General features: G+C 41.7%; 1 protein-coding gene across 1 annotated transcript in view; it reads left to right on the top strand.

Moving 5' to 3' along the window:
- Positions 1-20032, top strand: part of CTPS2 (CTP synthase 2) — a 75785-nt gene extending 55753 nt beyond the window's left edge. Inside the window, exons 12-15 of the mRNA XM_040468302.1 lie at positions 2120-2216; positions 7672-7816; positions 18627-18737; positions 19814-20032. Of these exons, the coding sequence (XP_040324236.1) occupies positions 2120-2216; positions 7672-7816; positions 18627-18696 (312 nt within the window). The 3' untranslated portion in view covers positions 18697-18737; positions 19814-20032. The remainder of the gene's footprint in view (positions 1-2119; positions 2217-7671; positions 7817-18626; positions 18738-19813) is intronic.
- Positions 20033-20587: the final 555 nt, after the last annotated feature.

The raw sequence follows: 20587 nt of genomic DNA, 5'->3' as shown, positions 1-20587 counted from the left end.
CTTCGGTCTGATTGGATCAATACAGATCACTTGCCCACCTCTGAACTAGTAACCATTCCAAAGGCAAAGCTAAAGTAGGTTTAAACCTGAGTTCTTGGATCATTCATTAGCCAAGAGGGATAGGCTTATCATGTTGGCTTAGACCAGTCAGGACCAACTTTTAGAATGGGGGAGATGGAATCCCATGGGTCATGTGGGGGTAGAGTAGATGCCAGGACAAGTCCACGGTTCTGTTTTGAGGGAAGACCGCTGGGAGTCGATGCCGGGTAGGCTATCAACAGTGTCACTACAATTAGGGAACACTTTGCTGAGTATAGGCCATTCTTGGTCTTATTTCCATTGGGAACTGGCCTAACTGGTGGGACAAATACTATTGAGCTGCTTTGCCTAAGTGGTAGCTAGAAGGTGTGAGAATTACTGTGCACACAATACTGTGGCCATCCATTCCTCCATTCTTCTTGTGCCTCTGATATGCACTGGAGATGGGAGGGGGAAGCGCACACACACACGGTCTCTCTCCTGATAGGGAGCTTACATTCCAATGGACAGGATTAAAAAAAGATAACAGAAAATATATATCAGACAAGGTCCTTATATCTAGAATATATAAAGGATTCTTAGAACTGGATAATAAATAATGGCAAGGATTCTGATTAGATATTTCTCCAAAACAGATATACAAATGGCCAATAAGCAAATGAAAAGATGTTCAACATCATTAATCATCAGGGAAGTGCAAATCAAAACCACAAAGAAATACCACTAGGTATGGCTATAGTCAAAAAAGATGGATAATAACAAGTGGTGGTGAGGATACACTGTTGGTAGGAATGTAAAATGGTGCAGCCACTTTGGAAAATCATCAGGCAGTTCCTCAAAAAGTTAAATGCAGAGTTACCATATGACCCGGTAATTCCATCCTTAGATATATAACCCAAGAGAAATGAAAACATACATGCACGCAACTCATATACAAATGCTCAAATGCTCAGAGCAGCATTATCCATAAGAGCTAAAAAAAAAAAAAAAAAAAAAAAAGGAACAACCAATATCCACCAACTGATGAATGGATAAATAAGATGTGGTATATCCATACAATGGAATTATTTGACAATGAAAAGAAATGAAATATTGATGCATGCTACTACCTAGACGAATCTAAAAATGTTATGCTAAGGAAAGAAGCCAAGAAGCCAGTCACAAAAGACTACATACTGTATGGTTCCATTAACATGACAAATCTAAAGAGACAATATGGATCAGTGGTTGCCTAGGGCTGGTGGGGAGGTGATGAGGGTATTAGGGGATGATGGTTAGAGGGGATAAGGTATATTCTTGAATCAATTGTGGTCATAGCTGAAATCCTCTGTGAATATGTTAAAAATCATTGAATTGTACACTTTTAGTGGGTGAATTGTATGGTATGTGAATTATATGTCAATAAAGCTGTTAGAAAAAGGAAAAATAATTACAAATTATGAAAACTAAACTAATGTTAGAAAAATAACATAAAAGCCTATGGGGTTAAGATTGAGGACGATAGGTGGGACCCCACTTTGATTTTAGGTGAGCAAGTGCTTTCTGTGGAGAGGCTGAAAAGTTTCGGGAAGGACTAGGGATGAGATGAACGAGGAAAGGGGCTGTGTGCGCCAGGTCATCAACCTGTCATCTGTAACCAATATTCTAGCAGAAAAATTGCTCTAAGCTTCTCCTTAGAGTTTTTATGTAACTATACGTAGAGAAAGCATTGGGGTGAGTCTCAAGGGAAATAAGATAGTTTTAATCCTCAAGCAGATTTGTGATTTGAGGAGAGATACTTAATTACACATAACTCGAAGAAGCAAATATGGTGACAGCTATAAATAGCTAATCTCAAGGCTCCAAGTCAGAAATCTGCATCACAGTCCTTTTTGAATCTCGTCTTTGAGCGACAGAAGGTGGGCTTCTCAGATTTAGGGGCTGTGATTAGCCTGTTTCTCAGGTTCATCATGAGTTTAAAAATAGGCTTTGGGAGCTGGGTATAGAAATGAGCTACTAGTTAAGAGCATCACTGAAATGGATGGACATTTTCATAAGCTGATACTTCTGCCCAAAGACACTTAATTTCTTGTCTTTCCAGGTGAACCCAAGCCTGATCAGTCAGTTTGAGCAGAAGGACTTAAGTTTTGTAGGTCAGGATGTCGATGGGGAGAGGATGGAAATCATTGAACTGGCAAGTAAGTGGGCTTTTTGTTTTTAAAAATTCTCATGGTAAACTAATGTCTATTTGTTGTTATATAGGAAGATACAATTTGATGTTGTATGTGAAGATATAAGTTGAGATTTATTTTCTTTGCTGTCCTTCTTTTCCCCTCTCCTTGGAAATAAATACACAACTAAGCATAAATAATATGACTAAATATAAATTACATGAGAAAACAGACCATGTGTAGTCCTAATCATTTGGGGGCCCAGTAGTCTGAATCTACCCTAAAATGATACATTGTTCTGAGTCTACCAGTTGCACTAGCAGTATGCTTCCTTACCATCCCTGCCCCCTTTCTGGGCCTTCTCCCGTTGCTAGCCTCTAGGTTAGTTGCTCTGGGAAAGGCAGGCAGCTTGTTAATTGAGTAACACTTTGCTTTCTTCCTCCTTTGAGGAAGAATGACCCAGCGCCCTCCTCACTACTGGTGACTGGTGTTGACGTCTGTTGTGTTTGGGACGTGGGCCCCTCGTTGTACCTGGAGTCTACCTTTCTATATTGCTCTCTGTGGTCAAGTGTGGGCTAGTCATTTGACTTTTGAACACTAGTCGGTGTATCCACGAAAGTTCTTAGTAAGACCAAACAGCACAGAGGGATTAGACTTTCGTTGAGGGAGATCACTGAAGAAGTTGTTTGTGTGTGGCCTGGGACACCCTCGAGAGCATAGGCACAAACCATACACCATTAATGATGAGACAGAGGACAGTGTTCTCATTCAGAGCTGCAAAGATATGGTAAGCCCATGCTTACAGCTGATCCCTACTCTTTCTCTAAGGTTACTTACTACCTGGCCCTTTACAGAAATGTTTGCCAACCCCTGTTCGGGACTCACACGTATATACTTCATTTAACTAACTTGAAACTAACATGTTCAGTTGCCTGCTTGACCTGTTTATCTATCTGGATATTCTCCTAGGACTTCTAATTCAACTTATTTAAAATTAACTTTACATGCTTCCAAACTAGTTCTTCCTCCTGACTATTTCTGTTATCATCCATCTCCTTGTCCAGTGTTTCTCTCCCTTGCCACCATTGACATTGGGAGTGGGACATTCTTTGTGGTGGGGGCCATCCTGTGCACTCTATGATATGTGGCAGCATCCCTGCCCTGTACCCACTGGATGCCAGTAGTATCATCTTCACCTCCGAAAGTTGCAACACCCCAAACCATCTGTAGACATTGCCAAATGTCCCTGAGGGACACACTCGCCTCGATTGGGAACCACTGTCCTAGACTATCAGGCTTAAAATTGGATGCATTTAGTTTTTCTTCCCTTTTATACTCCCAACTTGTAATCAGCTATCAAGTCCTGTAGATTGCGTCTCGAGAAAGGAAGACCGAGTTTGGGATTTCATTCCCGTCCCTCCCACCCTGGGCCAAGTGCGTGGTGACTCCAACCCAGAGTGGTCCTAAAGCTTCTCCCTGCCTCCAGGCTCTTCCCTCTACAACACCTCCTACCGAGGACAGGGCTGTGACTGTGCAGTGCGTGTGACACTAATTTGTTGGATAAACCAGTCTCATTTATCAAATGGTTAGTTTGTACAGGATACTCTGAAAATGGTAACATGACATTCTAGAACCTATCGTTTCAACCTATCAACTTTAAAAAAAAATTTTTTTTATGTTTATTTCTGAGACAGAGAGAGACAGAGCGAGACAGAGCATGAGTGGGGGAGGGGCAGAGAGCGAGGGAGACACAGACTCCAAAGCAGGCTCCAGGCTCCCAGCTGTCAGCACAGAGCCTGACTCGGGGCTCGAGCTCACAAACCGTGAGATCATGACCTGAGCTGAAGTCGGTCGCTCAACCGACTGAGCTGCCCAGGCGCCCCCCAACCTATCTACTTTAGGCTACAAATATTCGGGACTACTTACTCTTCTAAATGTCCTACTTCTTTTACCATCTTAGCCCACGTCACATTCCTCTATTTCAAATTCCTTCTCTCTCTCCCTTTCCTTTTCTGTCTCTAATCTGTTCAGGTATTTCAGGAGTCCTGGGCAGGGAGGAGAATTAAAGTTGTCGAAGGCTTCTTTGAATACAGTAACATGTTACCTGGACCTCAAAGAGGGAAAGCAGTGGACACTGCATGCACACTCACTAGATGCTTCTCACTCGACCCCTTGCTAGGGACTCTGCGTGCCTTATTTAAGTGACAAGGCAGGTGATGTTATTCCCACTTTTCAGAGAAGGAGATTGGAGTGCAGAGAGGATAAATAACTTGCCCAGGCCATCCAGCTAGTCACAGGCACGGCTGGAGCCCAACCACGGCCTGTGACCACCTCTGTGGATTTTATCGTTCCTCTTGTTTTCATTGGACATTCCACTTAAGATTATCAGTCCGTGCCTGAAGTTTTGAATTAGGGTATGGAGATGCATTTCCTGTAGTCTTTCTGATGGAAATGCCTATCATTTAGAATTTTTATAGGGTGGATCACTCTTTGGGGTTGAAGTCTCTTAAATCTTTCTGGCATGTGAGAGGGCAGAGAATTTCTTAAGCAGATAACTATTTGTTTACTTCATTCAAGTACGTACTTTGTTTTAATTCTCCTGGCTCTCATTATTGTCAGCAAATTTTTAGATGCCTCTTTTATCGCCTGGATTTAGATTCCCATTGATACTTGCAAATCTCGTGCGTGTTGGAAAGGAAATGAGAGACGCTGTGAAATCCTGCAATTTTTAAAAGTTGATTGCAAAGAAATTTATCTTATTAAGGAAAATTCCCCCCAAAGATTCTGATCTTAGCTACCCCTTAGAATCATATCCATGAATCTCAACATTCCTAAAGGGGTTCTAAAAGGAAAAACAAAGCTTGAGATTAGTATAACGTCAGAATGTGATTCAAAGCAATTAAAAGCACTATTTAACAGATATTTTACCTGACTGATATAGAGCATCATGAAAATAAAAACTTTTTAGGTTCTTTCCTCATTTTGGCATATGGGATTTTTTTTTGTTTTGTTTTTTTTTTGGAGAAAGTGATTCAGAACAGTGGTCCATTCATTCAAATATTTTGTCCCTGGCTATGACAGACTCATTGCTTGGCTTCTGTGTGTAGTTGTACAAAAAGCACAATTACTGTCTGCTTCTTTCAAAGACATCCCTACATGCTGTGCTGTAAGAGTCATTGCATATTAAATTTAAAGCTACATTGCTTAGTTTCTTTTCTAAGAATGGATGGTTTCTTCTTTTCTTGAGGGAACACATTCCTGGGAGAAGGTAGCATTCTCCTCACCAAGCTTTCTTACCTGAATGTCCCTGTAATTCAAGGAGGCTTCTTCCTAGATGTGATGTAGAGGATTTCTACACTGGATTTTTCTGGACTCAGAGCTGTCCAATTAAACTTGCTGCCATGGTGGCCTATTCTGCCCTGTTCAGTATGGTAGCCACTAGCCATGTGTGGCTATTGAACATTTGAGATGTGCTCAATTAATTTGAATGAATTTAAATAGCCACATGTGGCTGGGAGCTGCCATGTTGTATAGCAAAGCTTTAAATGATAACCTTACAAGAGTGGGCATTTCTGTTCCATCATCATTCCTCACTGTTGTAACTTTGGGTCTCCGGTGGTAAGTGATGGAGATTTGTGATTTTGAATTCCATACTAGATTTTTATTTATTTTTTATTAAAATTTTTTTTAATGTTTGTTTATTGATTGAGAGAGAGAGAGAGAGAGAGAGAGAGAGAGGCAGAGAGGCAGAGAGAAAGGGAGTCACAGAATCTAAAGCAGGCTCCAGGCTCCAAGCTGTCAGTGCAGAGCCCGATGCAGGGCTCAAACTCACGAACTGTGAGATCATGACCTGAGCCGACTGAGCCACCCAGGTGCTCCTAATGTTTATTTATTTTTGAGTGAGAACGCGACAGAGCATGAGCAGGGGAAAGTCACAGAGAGAGGGAGACACAGAATCCCAAGCAGGGTCCAGGCTCTGAGCTGTCAGCGCATAGCCTGATGTGGGGCTCAAACTCATGGACCATGAGATCACGACCTGAGCTGAAGTCGGACGCTTAACTGACTGAGCCACCCAGGCATCCCAGATTTCCATACTAGAATTTTAGTTCATTTGATAAAGCATCTTGTTGGAAGCTTTAAAGTTATATTTACTTCCCCCTATAAAACTTATATTCTGGCATCTTCGGTTTGATATATATAGCAATTAAAATAATTAAAAATTATTTTTAATGTTTATTTATTTTGTTTTGAGAGAGAGAGAGTGCGAGCAGGGGACGTGCAGAGAGGGAGGCACATAATCTGAAGCAGGCTCCAGGCTCCAAGCTGTCAGCACAGAGCCTGATGTGCGGCTTGAACTCAAGTGCTGTGAGATCATGACCTGAGCCAAAGTCAGGTGCTCAACTGACTGAGCCACCCAGTTGCCCAAGTTAAAATAATTTTTAAAGTAGGGAATATAGCACTGACCATGTTCTGTACTCTAGTGATTATGGGATAAGAGGGTTGCTGGATTTCTAGAGAGTTGCTTGATTAGGAACTGCTTCCTAATCCGGGGAAAAAACATAGTTTTTGAGAATTCTGATAGGGGAAGGAATTTGCAATTCTGTACAATTTCTACCGAGATTTGGAAATTTTGCCCATTTAATTTTTTCCATTCTAAAACAAGATTCGTGTATTTAAAAGTAGCTGGTAAAGCTACTTTTCTCTTCCTATTACATCTAAGAGAACTTGAATTGTTCGTGTAGGAGATTTGACAACCCTTGATATGAAAATCGCTTAACTTCCCCTCCACCCCCCCCCAATGATGTAAGGAACATATGCTCATGGAAAAGTTTCACATGATAGGGAAAAGTATAAGGAAGAAAAGAAAAATATCTTGACCTCTTACCACCTTGAGCCGTTACCACCATTAACACGTTGAAAGGCCATCCTTTTATCACTCTGAGTCTCATAGTCACAGGAGATAAGTTGGCATAGGCTAAAGTAGGAGTGTCAGTTCAGTTTCATGGTGCCATCTCTGATTAATACCCGCAAGTACTTGCTGCATTCCCTCCCCGCTTCCCCCCACTCTTCCCTTGGGAACGGTAAAGACCTTGTAGGAAATGGCCTGAAGCCAGCTAAGAGACAGAATGACCTACAATTAGCCTAGAGCGAGAGGGATTCCATTGAAATGGAGCCAAGGTAAGTCTATGAAGTGCCTTCAAAAAGCAAGCGGACTTTGGGCAAGCAGGATTCATCATTCAAAAGTTTGGTTTGATTTTGCTCATGCTAGCACCTTGCACAGATAAAATGCCAGATCTCTTATTAAGTGAGATGTGTTTTGCCGTGTGAAATTCTGCTGTGAAGATGACTCATGAAAGTCACTGGCAATGATAGCAGGTTAATTGTCTCACTGTTTAATGTGTTTTCTTGTGAAAAGATAAGAGCTTGAAAGCAGCTCTCGTGTTTTTCTGCTTCAATTGCATCATGATTATTCTCATTTCAGATCACCCCTATTTTGTTGGTGTCCAATTCCATCCTGAGTTTTCTTCTAGGCCGATGAAGCCTTCCCCTCCATACCTGGGACTATTACTTGCGGCAACTGGGAACCTGCATACCTACCTGCAAGAGGGCTGCAAACTGTCTCCTAGGTAACCAACTTACTACTCCTAGCCCCATCCCAAGCTGTGCTTACCAATGTCTTGGGCTTCTTCGTCTTTTTTTTTTTTTTTTTTTTAGGTTTCTCATGAAATTTAATATCATTACAGGATTTTTTAAAAAGTGACGAGTAATTTTTTCTTTCTTAACGATCATAATTTTTTTCTCTGAATGAAAATGATTGCTTCACATCTACAATGGTAGCATGTCAGCTTTCCAAATCATGCTGATGCTGGGTATTATTTTAGAAATTTGTGTCATTTTGATAAGTGAAAAATGGGATTTTCTTGTGTTGACTCTTTGATTAATGAATACATAAACATGTTTTGTGTTTATTTGCTTTTTTAGGAATAGCCTGTTCATATCCTCTGCTCTATTTTTTCCTTTTGCTATTATATCCTTTTTCTTACTGATTGGTAAACTCATTATATATAAAGGACATTAATCCTTTCTTAGGTTGCAAATATTTTTTCAAAGTGGGTTTGTTTGACTTTTAAATTGTTAATGGTAGTTTTCATTTTCCCTAGAGAGTTTTCAGTTAGGACTTTTTATAGTCTTTATTTGTGTGTGTGTGTTTTTTTTTAAGATCCTATTTTTCGGGGTGCCTGGGTGGCTCAGTTGGTTAAGCGTCTGACTCTTGATTTTTGGTCAGATCATGATGTCATGGTTCATGGGATTGAGCCTCATGTTAGGCTCTGTGCTGACAGCATGGAACCTGCTTAGAATTCTCTCTCTCTTTCTCTCTCTCTCTCTCTGTCGCTCTCTCTACCCCTCCCCTGCTCACATGCTTGTGCATGGGCTCTCTTCCTCTCTCAAAATTAAAAAAAAAAAAAAAAAAAAAGATTTTATTTTTCAGTAAGCTCTACACCCAACATAGGGCTGGAACTTATAACCTTGAGATCAAGAATCACATGCTTTACTGACTGAGCCAGCCAGGTGCCCTTACTTACATATTTTTAAAATTTATGTAATCAAATCTTTAACTTTTATGGATTCTGCCTTTAGTGTCATGCCTAAAATCTTCCTTTCCCTATCAAAAATATTATATAAATAATGGCCCATTTGTTTTCCACTGGTATTCTTATGCTTTCAATTTTATAGTTTAAATCTATAATCTATATGTACTTTATTATTGGTGTATTACTTAAGGTAGTATCTGCACCCCACCCCCATGGTTAGTAAGCTGAGTAGTTCAGATTTGTTGCAGGGATTTCTGTTTTGTTCCACTGATGATTTCATCTCTTATTTCTGAACCCTTACCACCCTCTTCATTATCATAGCATTATTGTAAATCAAGCCCTTATCTACCCTACACCCGTTATTCTTTAACATTTTAAAAAATATATTTTGCCATTCTTCCAGATGAATTATACAATGATTTTGAAAATGAGGTTCAAATAAAAAAAAATACCTTAGGGATTTTCATGAAAATTTCTTTACATGTAAATATTAGTTTGGGGAGAATTCATATCTTTACTCCTTCTCATGCAAGAATATTGGATACAGTAACTTTATGGAGCTGGCCAGAATCAGAGAGCGGTTAGGTAGAGTTAGTGCCACAGTAGCTGGATATGTGTTGTTTAGAAGATTACTGTCACTGACCCTCATCGTGGCAAATAACCCTCGTGATGCTGCAGTTTAGAGTGCCAGGATCAGTGTCCGATGGGTGCGTGTGTGCCCGTGTTACCCAAGCCTGCTTCTTTGGGACATCACCTACTAGGAGAAGCTCACGGCTCTCTATCATTTCTTTTACTCACATTTTGAAATGGGAACAGCTTTACGTATTTCCATGTTGGGTGTCTTACTGACTTAATGATCATTCCTCATACTCTGGAGCCGGCGCACTGGTTTTCAAACTGTGCCCTGTGGAGCTGGATCTGGGCTGCTTCGAGGAGCAGGCTGAGGGGGCAGAAGCTTCCCTGCTCCAGCTGAGCATCTGCACTTGATCAGGCTCATGTGATATGGTTCCGTGTGAGATCGTGTGTGGAGAGAGCGTCCTGTGTTCTGACACCACAGATGTCAGATTGGAAATGCCAGTGTGGTCCCATGTCACATGTGCGCTGTGACCCTTCTCAGCCACTTTATAGTCTCCATTATTTCAGGTGTCCACATGTAAAAGGAGAGTGACAGTGGAGGAAGTTACATGGCTGAGAGAAATAATTCACGCAAAACTGGTTGTTTGCAAGCAGTGGCTAGAAATAAATGCTACCTAATTTGTGGGGACTGCCCACCTATGTGTTGGATGGCCTGCCGATTCCCACATGGGGGATGGTGGTCTCTGAGTAAAGCTTACCAGCAGTTTCTGAGAAAGACTTCTTAGTATAACTCTGATGCTGGTGTTGGAATTACAGCTGACCAGCGTGCTTCCATGGTAGTCAGACAATTCCTACATATCAGCCATAAATCGGTACGTTTCTCTCTCTCTCTTTTAGTTTATTTGTTTGTTTTGAGAGAGAGAGAGAGAGCGCGGGGTAGGGGCAGAGAAAGAGGGAGAGAGAATCTCAAGCAGCCTCCGCACTGTCAGTGCAGAGCCCAGTGTGGGACTCGAACTCACGGACTGCGAGACCATGACCTGAGCCGAAATCAAGAGTTAGTCCCTTAACCGACTGAGCCGCCCAGACTCCCCAACCAGTGCATTTCTTAAGGGCGGCGAGCATCTTATTTATCTTTACCTCCCTGGCTCCCCAGCAGACTAGGTTGTTTAGTACAACCTTGTTTGCTAAAGTAACAATTCTAGGTAGCACGGGAGGATGGATACAGTGTAGTCTAATTCTGACACCTAAGGTGGTTTTCTGACTAAGAATGGCACCAGTGAATTAACCCAGTGACAGACACCAGGATTCCAGAGGAACCTTCAACTTCAACTTCTCTCTGCCCAGCTCCATGGTGTCATGAACATTGAAAAGCAGACAGCTGCTTTGACGGCCAGGCTCTAATGTGAGTTGAGTTGGGACTGTATTTCCGTCAAACAAGATTACTGACTGTAATCAACCATAAACAACCATAACAAGGAATATGAACACTGGAATAATGACTTCCTTTCCCAGAAATTGGCTGACGGTATGTAATTACATGGCACATGTGCAGCTGACATCTTTAAAGCCCAGAATGTAAAAAAATTTTTGGCTTTGTGCTCGTACACCTGAGCTATAACCTCTGCATTCTGCCCTGTGGAGAAGAGTTCTCTTTTAGTGCCTAGGAAGTTGCAGTGAGAATATTATTTGGGGATCTAGAGCTAGTGTGCTAAGTTTTTGGCCACTCTGTTATCTGTAGAGTGGCAGCAGTTATGAGGACCAGTTCCACCTGGTTTTCAACTTGGAGTCCTTTGTTCAAGAGGCATAACAGCTGTAGGATAGTGTTTTCTCAGGTTTCTTAAATTTAAGTTTGATTTTTATTTATTTTGAGAGAGATAGAGCAGTCAGCGAAGGGGCAGAGAGAAAGGGAGACAGAATCCCAAGAAGGCTCCACACGGTCAGTTCAGAGCCCCATGTGGGACTCGAACTCACGAATTGTGAGATCATGACCTGAGCCGAAATCAAGAGTTGGAAGCTTAATCGACTGAGCCATCCAGGTGCCCCTTTTCAAGTTTTTATAAGCTACTCAAAAGTACATGCAATATCAAACTCAAAGTCTTTGTTTTAGCCCCAAGACAGCCCACAAGTTTGATGATTCACTAGAAGGAAATCTGAATACAGTTGTACTCATGGTTGAAATTCACTACAGTGACAGAGTAAGTTTGCACAGCTGGATCAGTAAGAGGAAAAGATATAAGTGGAGTCTGGAGAAATCGATTTGTAGGTTTCCTGTGCCCTCTCCCTCCCGTGAAAGGTCACACAGAGCTCACCTTCCCCCTGCAGCAATGTGTGTGGTGTTTATGCCCATTTGAGACTCAGAGTTTAGGGTTTTTATTGGGGCTGGTCACATAGGCATTCTCTACCTAGTAGCCACTCACATTCCAGACTCTCAGAAGGAAAGCAAGCATTCACCATAAATCACATTGCTTGTACGTACAGCCTGCACCAAGTGAAACTGGCATTATCAGTTAGTAACGGATAAAACATTCTGAAAGCCGAGTTCCTGAGTTCCCCGGCAAGCAGGACCCTCCTCTTTTTTTTTTTTAATGTTTATTTATTTTTGAGAGACAGAGAGAGAGAGAGAGAGAGAGAGTGGGGGAGGGGCAGAGAGCGAGAGGGAGACACAGAATCTGAAACAGGCTCCAGGCTCTGAGCTGTCAGCACAGAGCTCGATGCAGGTCTCGAATGCCACTGATCATGGCCTCAGCCGAAGTCAGACGCTGAACCGACTGAGCCACCCAGGCTAAATGTAAAGCACTTAACACAGTGTCTGGTCTATGGTGGGAAATTAAATGGGATTTTTTTTTTAAAGTAAGCTCTATGCCCAACATGGGGCTTGAGCTCACAAACCCCGAGATCAAGAGTCACACACTCTACCGACTGAGCTAGCTAGGTGCCCCTAAATGAGAATTATTAATTTTACCTTAGTTCTGCTGTCCTGCTGTCCTACTACAACGCTTCCTACCAGGTGTCTCTACCTCCAGCTTTCCTCTTTTCAGTCCATCTTCCTACATTATTTTGGAGTTTAAAACTCTCAGTGGCTTCTCGACTTCTAGAATAAAATGCACACAAATCCTTAGGGAACAGTTTGCAGTCCCTCGATCTCCCCAGAAGATTTCAATGCTTTTGCTTCAGCTCACACCACTTTTGTGGCTCTTGATATACATCCCTAAACCGCTTAGTGAGAGGTGAGTCTGTATCCTGCCAATCTGTATCCTGTTAGGATGCTAGTTGGAGGAAAATCATTGCTGACTGGTGGTGGGGGCATTGGAGGTGGGTGTGGCCTCTCCGGTGTACATTTTCTAGCACTATTTTAAACTTGGAATCGTTTTGCCTATTTTTTTTTTTTGAATTTCGGGCTGCACGGTTAGTGTGGCCAAGGGCCATTCTTACAATATATGGTGTGTAGGAGCCAAGGGCAGGCCACCGCAAGATGGGCCACTTTGGCATAAAGATTATTTCGAGTTTGAAGGGGTTTGGGACAAGTTCCCTCAAAATATGCCACTTTGGCACATGGGCTATTTTTTGTCTAATGTTTATTTATTTATTTATTTTTAAATTAAATCTATTTATCTATTAAAATTTTCATTTATTTATTTGTGTGTGTGTGAGAGAGAGAGAGCACGAGAATGAGTGAGGGACAGAGAGAGAATCCCAGGAGGTGCAGAGAGACGGGGAGAGAGACTGTGGAGCTCCGAGCAGGGCTCGAGTTTACCAGTCGGGGCTCAAACTCACCAACCATGAAATCATGACCTGAGCCGAAGTTGGATGCTTAACTGACTGAGCCACCCAGGCACCGCATTAAGTGTTTATTTTTGAGAGAGAGAGAGAGAGAAAGAGAGCAAGTGTGGGAGAGGCACAGAGAGAGGGGGGACAGAGGATCCGAGGCGGGCTCTGTGCAGACAGCAGAGAGCCCAATGTGGGGCTCAAACTCACAAACGGTGACATCAAGACCAGAGCTGAAGTCCGTCGCTTAAACGACTGAACCAGCCAGGCACATGGACTGTTTTTGAGCTGAAGGCGATCAAGACCCTGCAGGCTCAAGACAAACTTTTGCCTCTTCAATTTTCCCCTATTAATCTGTCTAATGTCACTTTGATTCTTAGTCCAGCTAGAAATACCTTAGAGGGGACAGGTGCAAATAGATTGTTTCTTTGGGGACAATGTGGATGCATAGAGCAGGTGCTATGGATTTGACTTCTGGGTTTGCTACCTACGGGGTACTTTTTTCCAAGCCTACTCCTAAATCTCAGGGTCTACATCCTTTCCGGCTACTGATATCAAGAGGCTACTTTTTCCCCTTTATTACATTTCAAGGAAAAGTGACCTGGAAAAAAATGATTCTTTTTAAGCAGTTTTTAAAACACCTTTTAAAACAGCGCCCCCTTCCCTGCCCCGCATTGTTTGTCACCAACTCCATACCTTGAGACTTTTTTTGGTAAAGTACTGTGAATAAACCACATTTGAGTACACCTTCCCTTAGGGCTTAAATGTTGATTGAAAGGTGCTCTTTTATTGATGGTGGTTCACTGCAGTGCTGATGGTACGGGTGCCAGCCAGGAATGGAGTTCCTAGTACTAGAGACTACTGTGCTTTTAATGCCCTGCCTGGCTTGTAGTCCACCATTTACTATTCAATGCAAAAGTCATTCACAGCATACCAAGTTTTCATTCCATTGCTCTTATATTTTATGGCTTCCAGGGGCTCTCTGAAAAGGAAGTAAGTGTAGCAGTAACAATGCTTTGGAGAAAACTGTGTGCCTGGCAACCTGTTTTAAAACATGCTTGTTCCACACAGAATGGATTTTGATCTAAAGTATTGTGGGAACTCATGTAGGCTGGGAATCCTCAGTATGCCGTCAAAAAAAAAAGGTTTTTTTAAATTCCAACCACCTCTTTCTATTAATGGAGAAGAAATGGTTTAACGGCTGCCCCTGGGGTAGCATAAAAGGTGGGATATATGAGGCATCATATATCTTGTCCTGGTGCCTTGGAATATATGTTTTCTTACATTGGGAATTTATTAGGAGCCAGGAATCTTTGACAAATGATTATGACGAGCCTTTTATTTGTCAAAGAACCACACATAGACCGTTGCAGTCAAGTCTGGTAAGTCAAGCCAGTGTTGTTAGGATAGAGATGCCCATGAGTCGTTGCTGGTGATTTTCATTTTGTCTTGTAAAAAATAACATAGGGGCACCTGGCCGGCTCAGTCGGTAGATCATGTGACTCTTGACCTCAGGGTTGTGGGTTCAGGCCTCACCTTGGGCTTGGAGCCTACTTAAAAAGAATATAGTAAAAAACTTTTTTGAAAAAAAGAGTGCTTCCGTTATTTGGGGGCATATGCATGCACGAGAGACATTTGCCATGATTTTCATTAACTGTAGATAGCCAGGTCTTAAAAAACATTTTTTTTTTTTTTAGGGAGTGACAAGGAGATGATCATATTTTTTTAAATCATTATTCATTTGTTTTAAAATAAGTGCTATCCAATACAACTTTCTGCAATGCAATGATGGAAATGATGGAAATGTTCTATAATCTGCACTGCCCAATATGACAGCCACCAGTCACACATGACTTTTTGTTAGGTAGTTAGTTAAGCGAGAGGGAGGAGGCATAAAGCAGATGCTGGCCACACCCTCAGAGCCATCCCCCAGGGTTAACGGCCACACTTTCAGAGCCACCTCTGAGAGCTAAGGGAACAGGAAAGGCCTAGCCCCACAGCTGACTCAAAAGCCACAAGGCGACTTCCACGAGCTGAGCATGTGCGCACAAGGTGCAGCTTGCCCTTAAGGTCACAGCAAAAGCTCATTAGAAACTCATAAATATATAATACACAAATAAATACAATTATAACAGGTGCATCATGGGTAGGCACTTGCGCAGAAGCCAAAATGCACTATAACCACCAGCTGTCAATCAAAGCCAAATTTGCATATGCAGAAAACAGGTTTAAAAGGGTGCAGCTAGAGCTTCTTGGGGCCATTACCACTTTTGCTCCAGCAGTGGCCCCCTTTCTTTCTTGAAAGTGTACTATACTTATCTAGTTAATAAACTCTATCTCCCCATTCTGGTCTCAGGTCTCCAATTCTTTGGTGCATCTGGGATAAGAACCAAGTGACCCGGTAACATAGTGAACACTTGAAGTGAGTGAGGAATGGAATTTCCAGTTCAATTTGATTTTAATTGATTGAAATTTAGATAGTTTCTGTGGCTTGTGGCTTCTATATTGGGCAGTACAGGTTTAAAATTTCCCCTCCACAAGTGGCGCCTGGGTGGCTCAGGCCGTTAAACCTCCAACTCTTGATTTTATCTCAGGTAATGATCTCAGGATTCATGAGTTAGAGCCCCCAGTTGGGCTCTGTGTTGGCAGCACTGAGGAGCCTACTGGGGATTCTCTCTCTCTCTCTCTCTCTCTCTCTCTCGTCCCTTCCCCTGCTTGCTTGTGCATGCTCACTCTCTCTCAAAATAAATAAACTTAAAAAAAAAACTTCCCCTCATCAAATATATCAAGATATACACAAATGAGTCCATATTCTGTGACATTTCATAGAATTTAACATGTAAGACCTGCATGTCTAATAATTTTCCCTCCTGAGAAACATGTGCATGGGTACAGAGAAGATTATTTAAAAAGATGTTTTATTGGCACATAGCTGCGCACTTTTTTTTTTTTTTAACTGTTGTCTGTGGCTGTTTTCCTGCTACAGTGGGAGTGCCTAGAAAGCCTTAAGATAGAGCTGTGATGTCTTGAATTAAGTGCAAATGTACCCAAATAAGTATATCTTATGACTTCTTTAAGTTTGTTGTGTGTGAAAGCAAAAAGAACCCCTAAGTCATATACGGCACAGAGTAGCACCTGCATTTTATGGAATGTGCGGGAGCCATTGCTATTCTGTGTGTGGTGATGATCTACGTTTTATTTCTAGCACTTGCTTTTTGCTGGCACGTGAATGCCCTAAAATCAGCACGTTTCACAGCAATGCCTATTTTGATGATTCTGTTCTTGAGGGCCATGGCTTATTTCATCGTCCTGCTTCTGGCCAGCGACACATGTGAAAGAAAATGAGTGAACCCACTCATTTGCCTGGGACGTGAATAAACTCAAGCTGAGTCTCGCTTTGTTAGGCTCAGCCTATGCCATTTTGATGTGTGGTCAGAGTTTGGTGTAGCCAGCCATCAGATAGAAATGAGAACCATTAGCTTACAAACAGATCCACCCAAGTCTGATGGCTAACGTGAGCAGGGAGTTACTCGGTACAAGAAACAATTCTGAAAATCATGCATTTGGCAGTTTTTATGACCTTATATTTCCACGACTTGTTGTTATAAATATGTAAATCCCATAAACAGCAATCACTTATATTTTTATACAGTCTCCAGAGCACATGTATGCATTCTCTTTCGGCCCTCATAACATTTTGGTGAGGTTGTAGGTATTGTTACTACTTTTTCCCAGACTCTCAGGAGTCAAGTGATCAGTCCAAAAGTATGTGGCTAATAAATAGTACAACCAGGGGTGTGAGGGGGGAGATGTGGGCCCACCTTACTCTTCCCTGGGCTCAGAAGTAGGGAAGGAAGCAGGTATAAAATCTGATGCCTTCTCACTTGTGGAGTCAGAGGACATGTGACTGCTGGCACATTGTAGCACAGTTTAGACTTGAGCTTGTGACCTGGGTTAGCATGATGGGGATTCTGGCCCCACCTTGAATGAGCTGTGTGCCAGATGAATCACTGCAACACCCTGACCTTCATTTCTTCTCCCAGAGAAAGTCGAGTGCAACTTCCAAATCCCTTTTTGTTGCACAGAACCAGGAAAGACTCTACATTTGTGTAATGAGATTGCATAGATAAGGAAGGGGCAGTTTCTGAAAAAACGTTCTTCAGTTATTCCTGTGTTTTCTTTACTGGAAACCCTCTTGTAACAGTAGAACTGATTTTCCTGATTTAAAATCTAAGTAGGAGTTTTCTTCTATTTCGTTAAGGATATGTTCATTAAATGTTTCTCTAACATGTCTTGTATCCAATTCTTTTTTTTTTTTTAAGTGTATTTATTTTCAAAGACAGAGTGAGGGAGGGACAGAGAGAGAGGGAGAGAGAATCCCAGGTAGGCTCCACGCTGTCAGCGCAGAGCCCATCTCAGGACTCCATCTCATGAAATGTGAGATCGTAACCTGAGCTGAAATTGAGAATTGGAAGCTTAAGCGACTGAGCCACCCAGGCTGCTCTCTTCTGCCAGTTCTTAATCTTTTATCTCCTGTCCATACTCTAGCCCCGCCCCTGCAGCCTTTCCAGTATTTTGTTCAAAAGTCATGGAGGAGAGTGGGCTTGTCTTTCACATTTTTGTTTATGTATTTATTGATACTTGCTCAATATATTTAGAGTACATCTTTGTTTCCTAACCTGTCAGCATAGGGTTTCTTCAGTTGTTCCCTTTCCTCCTTAAACAAACAAACAAAAAGTGGATTTTCACCTGTTATGGAATTGAGATTTCTATTGCTATACGTCAGCAAAAAAAGTTGGTCAAGGTCAGGATTGGGTCACACATAAAATACTTCCTGGCAACGTCATCTCCATAGATCAGTAGAACTCTTGTGGAGTTGATCTACTTGCTGACTTATTTGGAACCGAACGAGAGGAACCCCACCCTGAGCTCATGGCTCAAAACAGAACTACAATTTCAGGGCTATCTCCTGGAGAAGGTGCACTTCTGAGGGAACCCAACATGGCAATATCTATGTCAGTAATTAGTCCTGTTTTGAATACTACATGTGACTCGAGGGAGTAGGAACATTCCATAAAGTTTCTAATATGAAAATAGCATAATTGTGCAAATTATTTCCCAAATCCTTGGATGTCTGAGAATGTTGGAATGGAAAACTTTCATGCTACTGATCTTTATTAGCAGTCTTCCGAAGGTTATGAATGGTAATTTAAGTTGAAATGATTTTATCAATTTTCTGAATAAGTTACCTCCAACAAGATGAAAGCAGGTGGTCAGCTCATCTGACAAAAGGAGATCACCGTGTGCAGTCGAACCAACCTCTTTCTGTAGTGCCTAGAAAGTGACAGTAGAATATTTCTTAGCATTTTCTCTGAATGGGGATTAATTATGGAAAGTGTTCAGAATTGGAAATAGAATAATGGTCCAGGGCTGTTTTTTGTTTTGTTTTTTGTTTTTTGTTTTTTTTTTACACCTTGCTAAATTAGTTCCTCTTTTGATCTAGTGATAGATACAGCGATGCCAGTGATGACAGCTTTTCAGAGCCAAGAATAGCTGAGTTGGAAATAAGCTGAAACTAATACATGACCTGGAATGATCAGGACTTCCTGAGAGGGTAAGATGGAATCCTCAAGTATTATCTGTTGGTCTTACAGATAAGCTGTTGTCCCGTGGAGAAAGTAGCATCGTAGGACTTGCCTTGTAGGATTTTGCTCTCTCAGGATGCTCTTATTTGACTAACATAGGTAGCAAACAGGAGCATCCCAGGGCATAGTTAGGATAGGCCTAACAGTCAATCATGCTTTGGGGAAACTGGGATGCACCAGAGAAAGCTCTGGTGAAAATGGTTAGCAGGGAGAAAATGGAATGCACCCGGGGCCAGGAACAAATATGTAAGTGCACTTACAAATGTGTGTCTGGGGGCGATAGTGGTTAGAGTAGTAATAAGTCAGCAAACTTGTTCTGTAAAAGGCCAGATAGTAAATATTTTAGGATTTGTGGGCCGTGCAGTCTCTGTTGCAACTATTCCACGCTGCCATTCTAGAGGGAGAGCAAGCCTAGACAATACATAAATGAAGGGGTGTGGCTTTCCCAATAAAACTTTATTTATAAAAACAGTTTGCTGATCCCTCGTTTAGGTCCTTCAGGGAAAAGCAGATTTCCTTGGATTTGTATAAAATAAAATTGTATTTTATTTCTTTGTAGGAAGATGCCAGAGACCGGGTTGGCTTCTGAGGACAGCTTATTTTCTCCATGGCTCTTTTAGGCTTTATTAGGGAGGATCGCAGTCTGGATAGCTTTATTAAACTCAGGCTCAGAGGCAGATATTGCCTGGGACAAGTCTAGTGTTATGGCAGGCCTTGAAGTGAATGAGCAGCTTCCCTTAGCAGGACAGAAGCTTCTGAAAAGATAATAAAGAGTTAATTGCTCTAGTATGAGCTCTCTTCATATTTCACTTTGGGGTGGAATATTCATGTTCACTAGGGAAAGCATATCTCTCTCTGTTTAGGTTTACCTCAAACATGGAGACCTTTAGTAGCGAACCAAAATGGTACAAAGGCTAGTTGGAGGTATTTTAAGACTTACATTATTCAGTTTCTGATGTTGCTAATACTTATATTCTTTCTTTCTTTCTTTCTTTCTTTCTTTCTTTCTTTCTTTCTTTCTTTCTTTCTTTCTTTCTTTTTTTAGGCTCTGATGTAATTGAAGCCAGGATGAATGAACTCTCTGAGGAAGTCACCATACTCTTAAAGATTTGCTCTGTTTTCCACCAAACATGGATGTAAAGCCTCAAAGGGGATCTAATTATAGATGAACCAGAACCAAAGGGCTAGTTTCCGTTTCACTCCAGAGGCAGCCTTTGGTTCTCACAAATTTCTGTAGCCAATTAAACTTTTCCCAATGACCTCATGGGGGAGAAAGTGTGTTTGTGTTTTGTCTGGCGAGTGGTGCTGTTCTGGCAGGGAGCAAGGATCCAGGTAACCCGTCCTTCACTGTGATGTAGGAGAAGGCGGACAGGGCACATGCGATAGTGATTTCGAGTAAAAATGGAGTCATTCTGTGAGCTGGAACTCAACCACAAGTTTGGGTGCGGCCCAAGTTTCTTTCAGTTTGTCACCCTGCTTATTTTTAGTTACAAATAAAATTAAACAAGTCCAAGACTAGTCATGGCAAGTAAGGCAGGCGGGCAGAATTTAAGGGGGAATAAAAAATATATATGTATAGATTAATTGAGCTGAAATTCACATAACCTAGAATTTACCAATTTAAAGTGAACAGTTGAAGGGTATCAAGTATGCTCCTGTTCGATGTCCTTGAGAGGACAGCTGTTGCGCACTGGAGCTTTCTGATACTGATTTAAATATTTTAACTGCTCAGTTAACTTTCCTTGTGTATGGTTGTCTTTGGCCCTTTAACTTTTTCCTCTTTGTGCTGTGAGGTGTTACAGCGTTATTTTGTAAGACA

Source organism: Herpailurus yagouaroundi, unplaced genomic scaffold (genome assembly GCF_014898765.1).
Source record: "Herpailurus yagouaroundi ecotype Mexico unplaced genomic scaffold, PumYag 67690, whole genome shotgun sequence".
Taxonomy (NCBI): Eukaryota; Metazoa; Chordata; class Mammalia; order Carnivora; family Felidae; genus Herpailurus; species Herpailurus yagouaroundi.
Note: the sequence above shows the minus strand (reverse complement) of the source record. Positions and strands in the feature narration are given on the sequence as shown.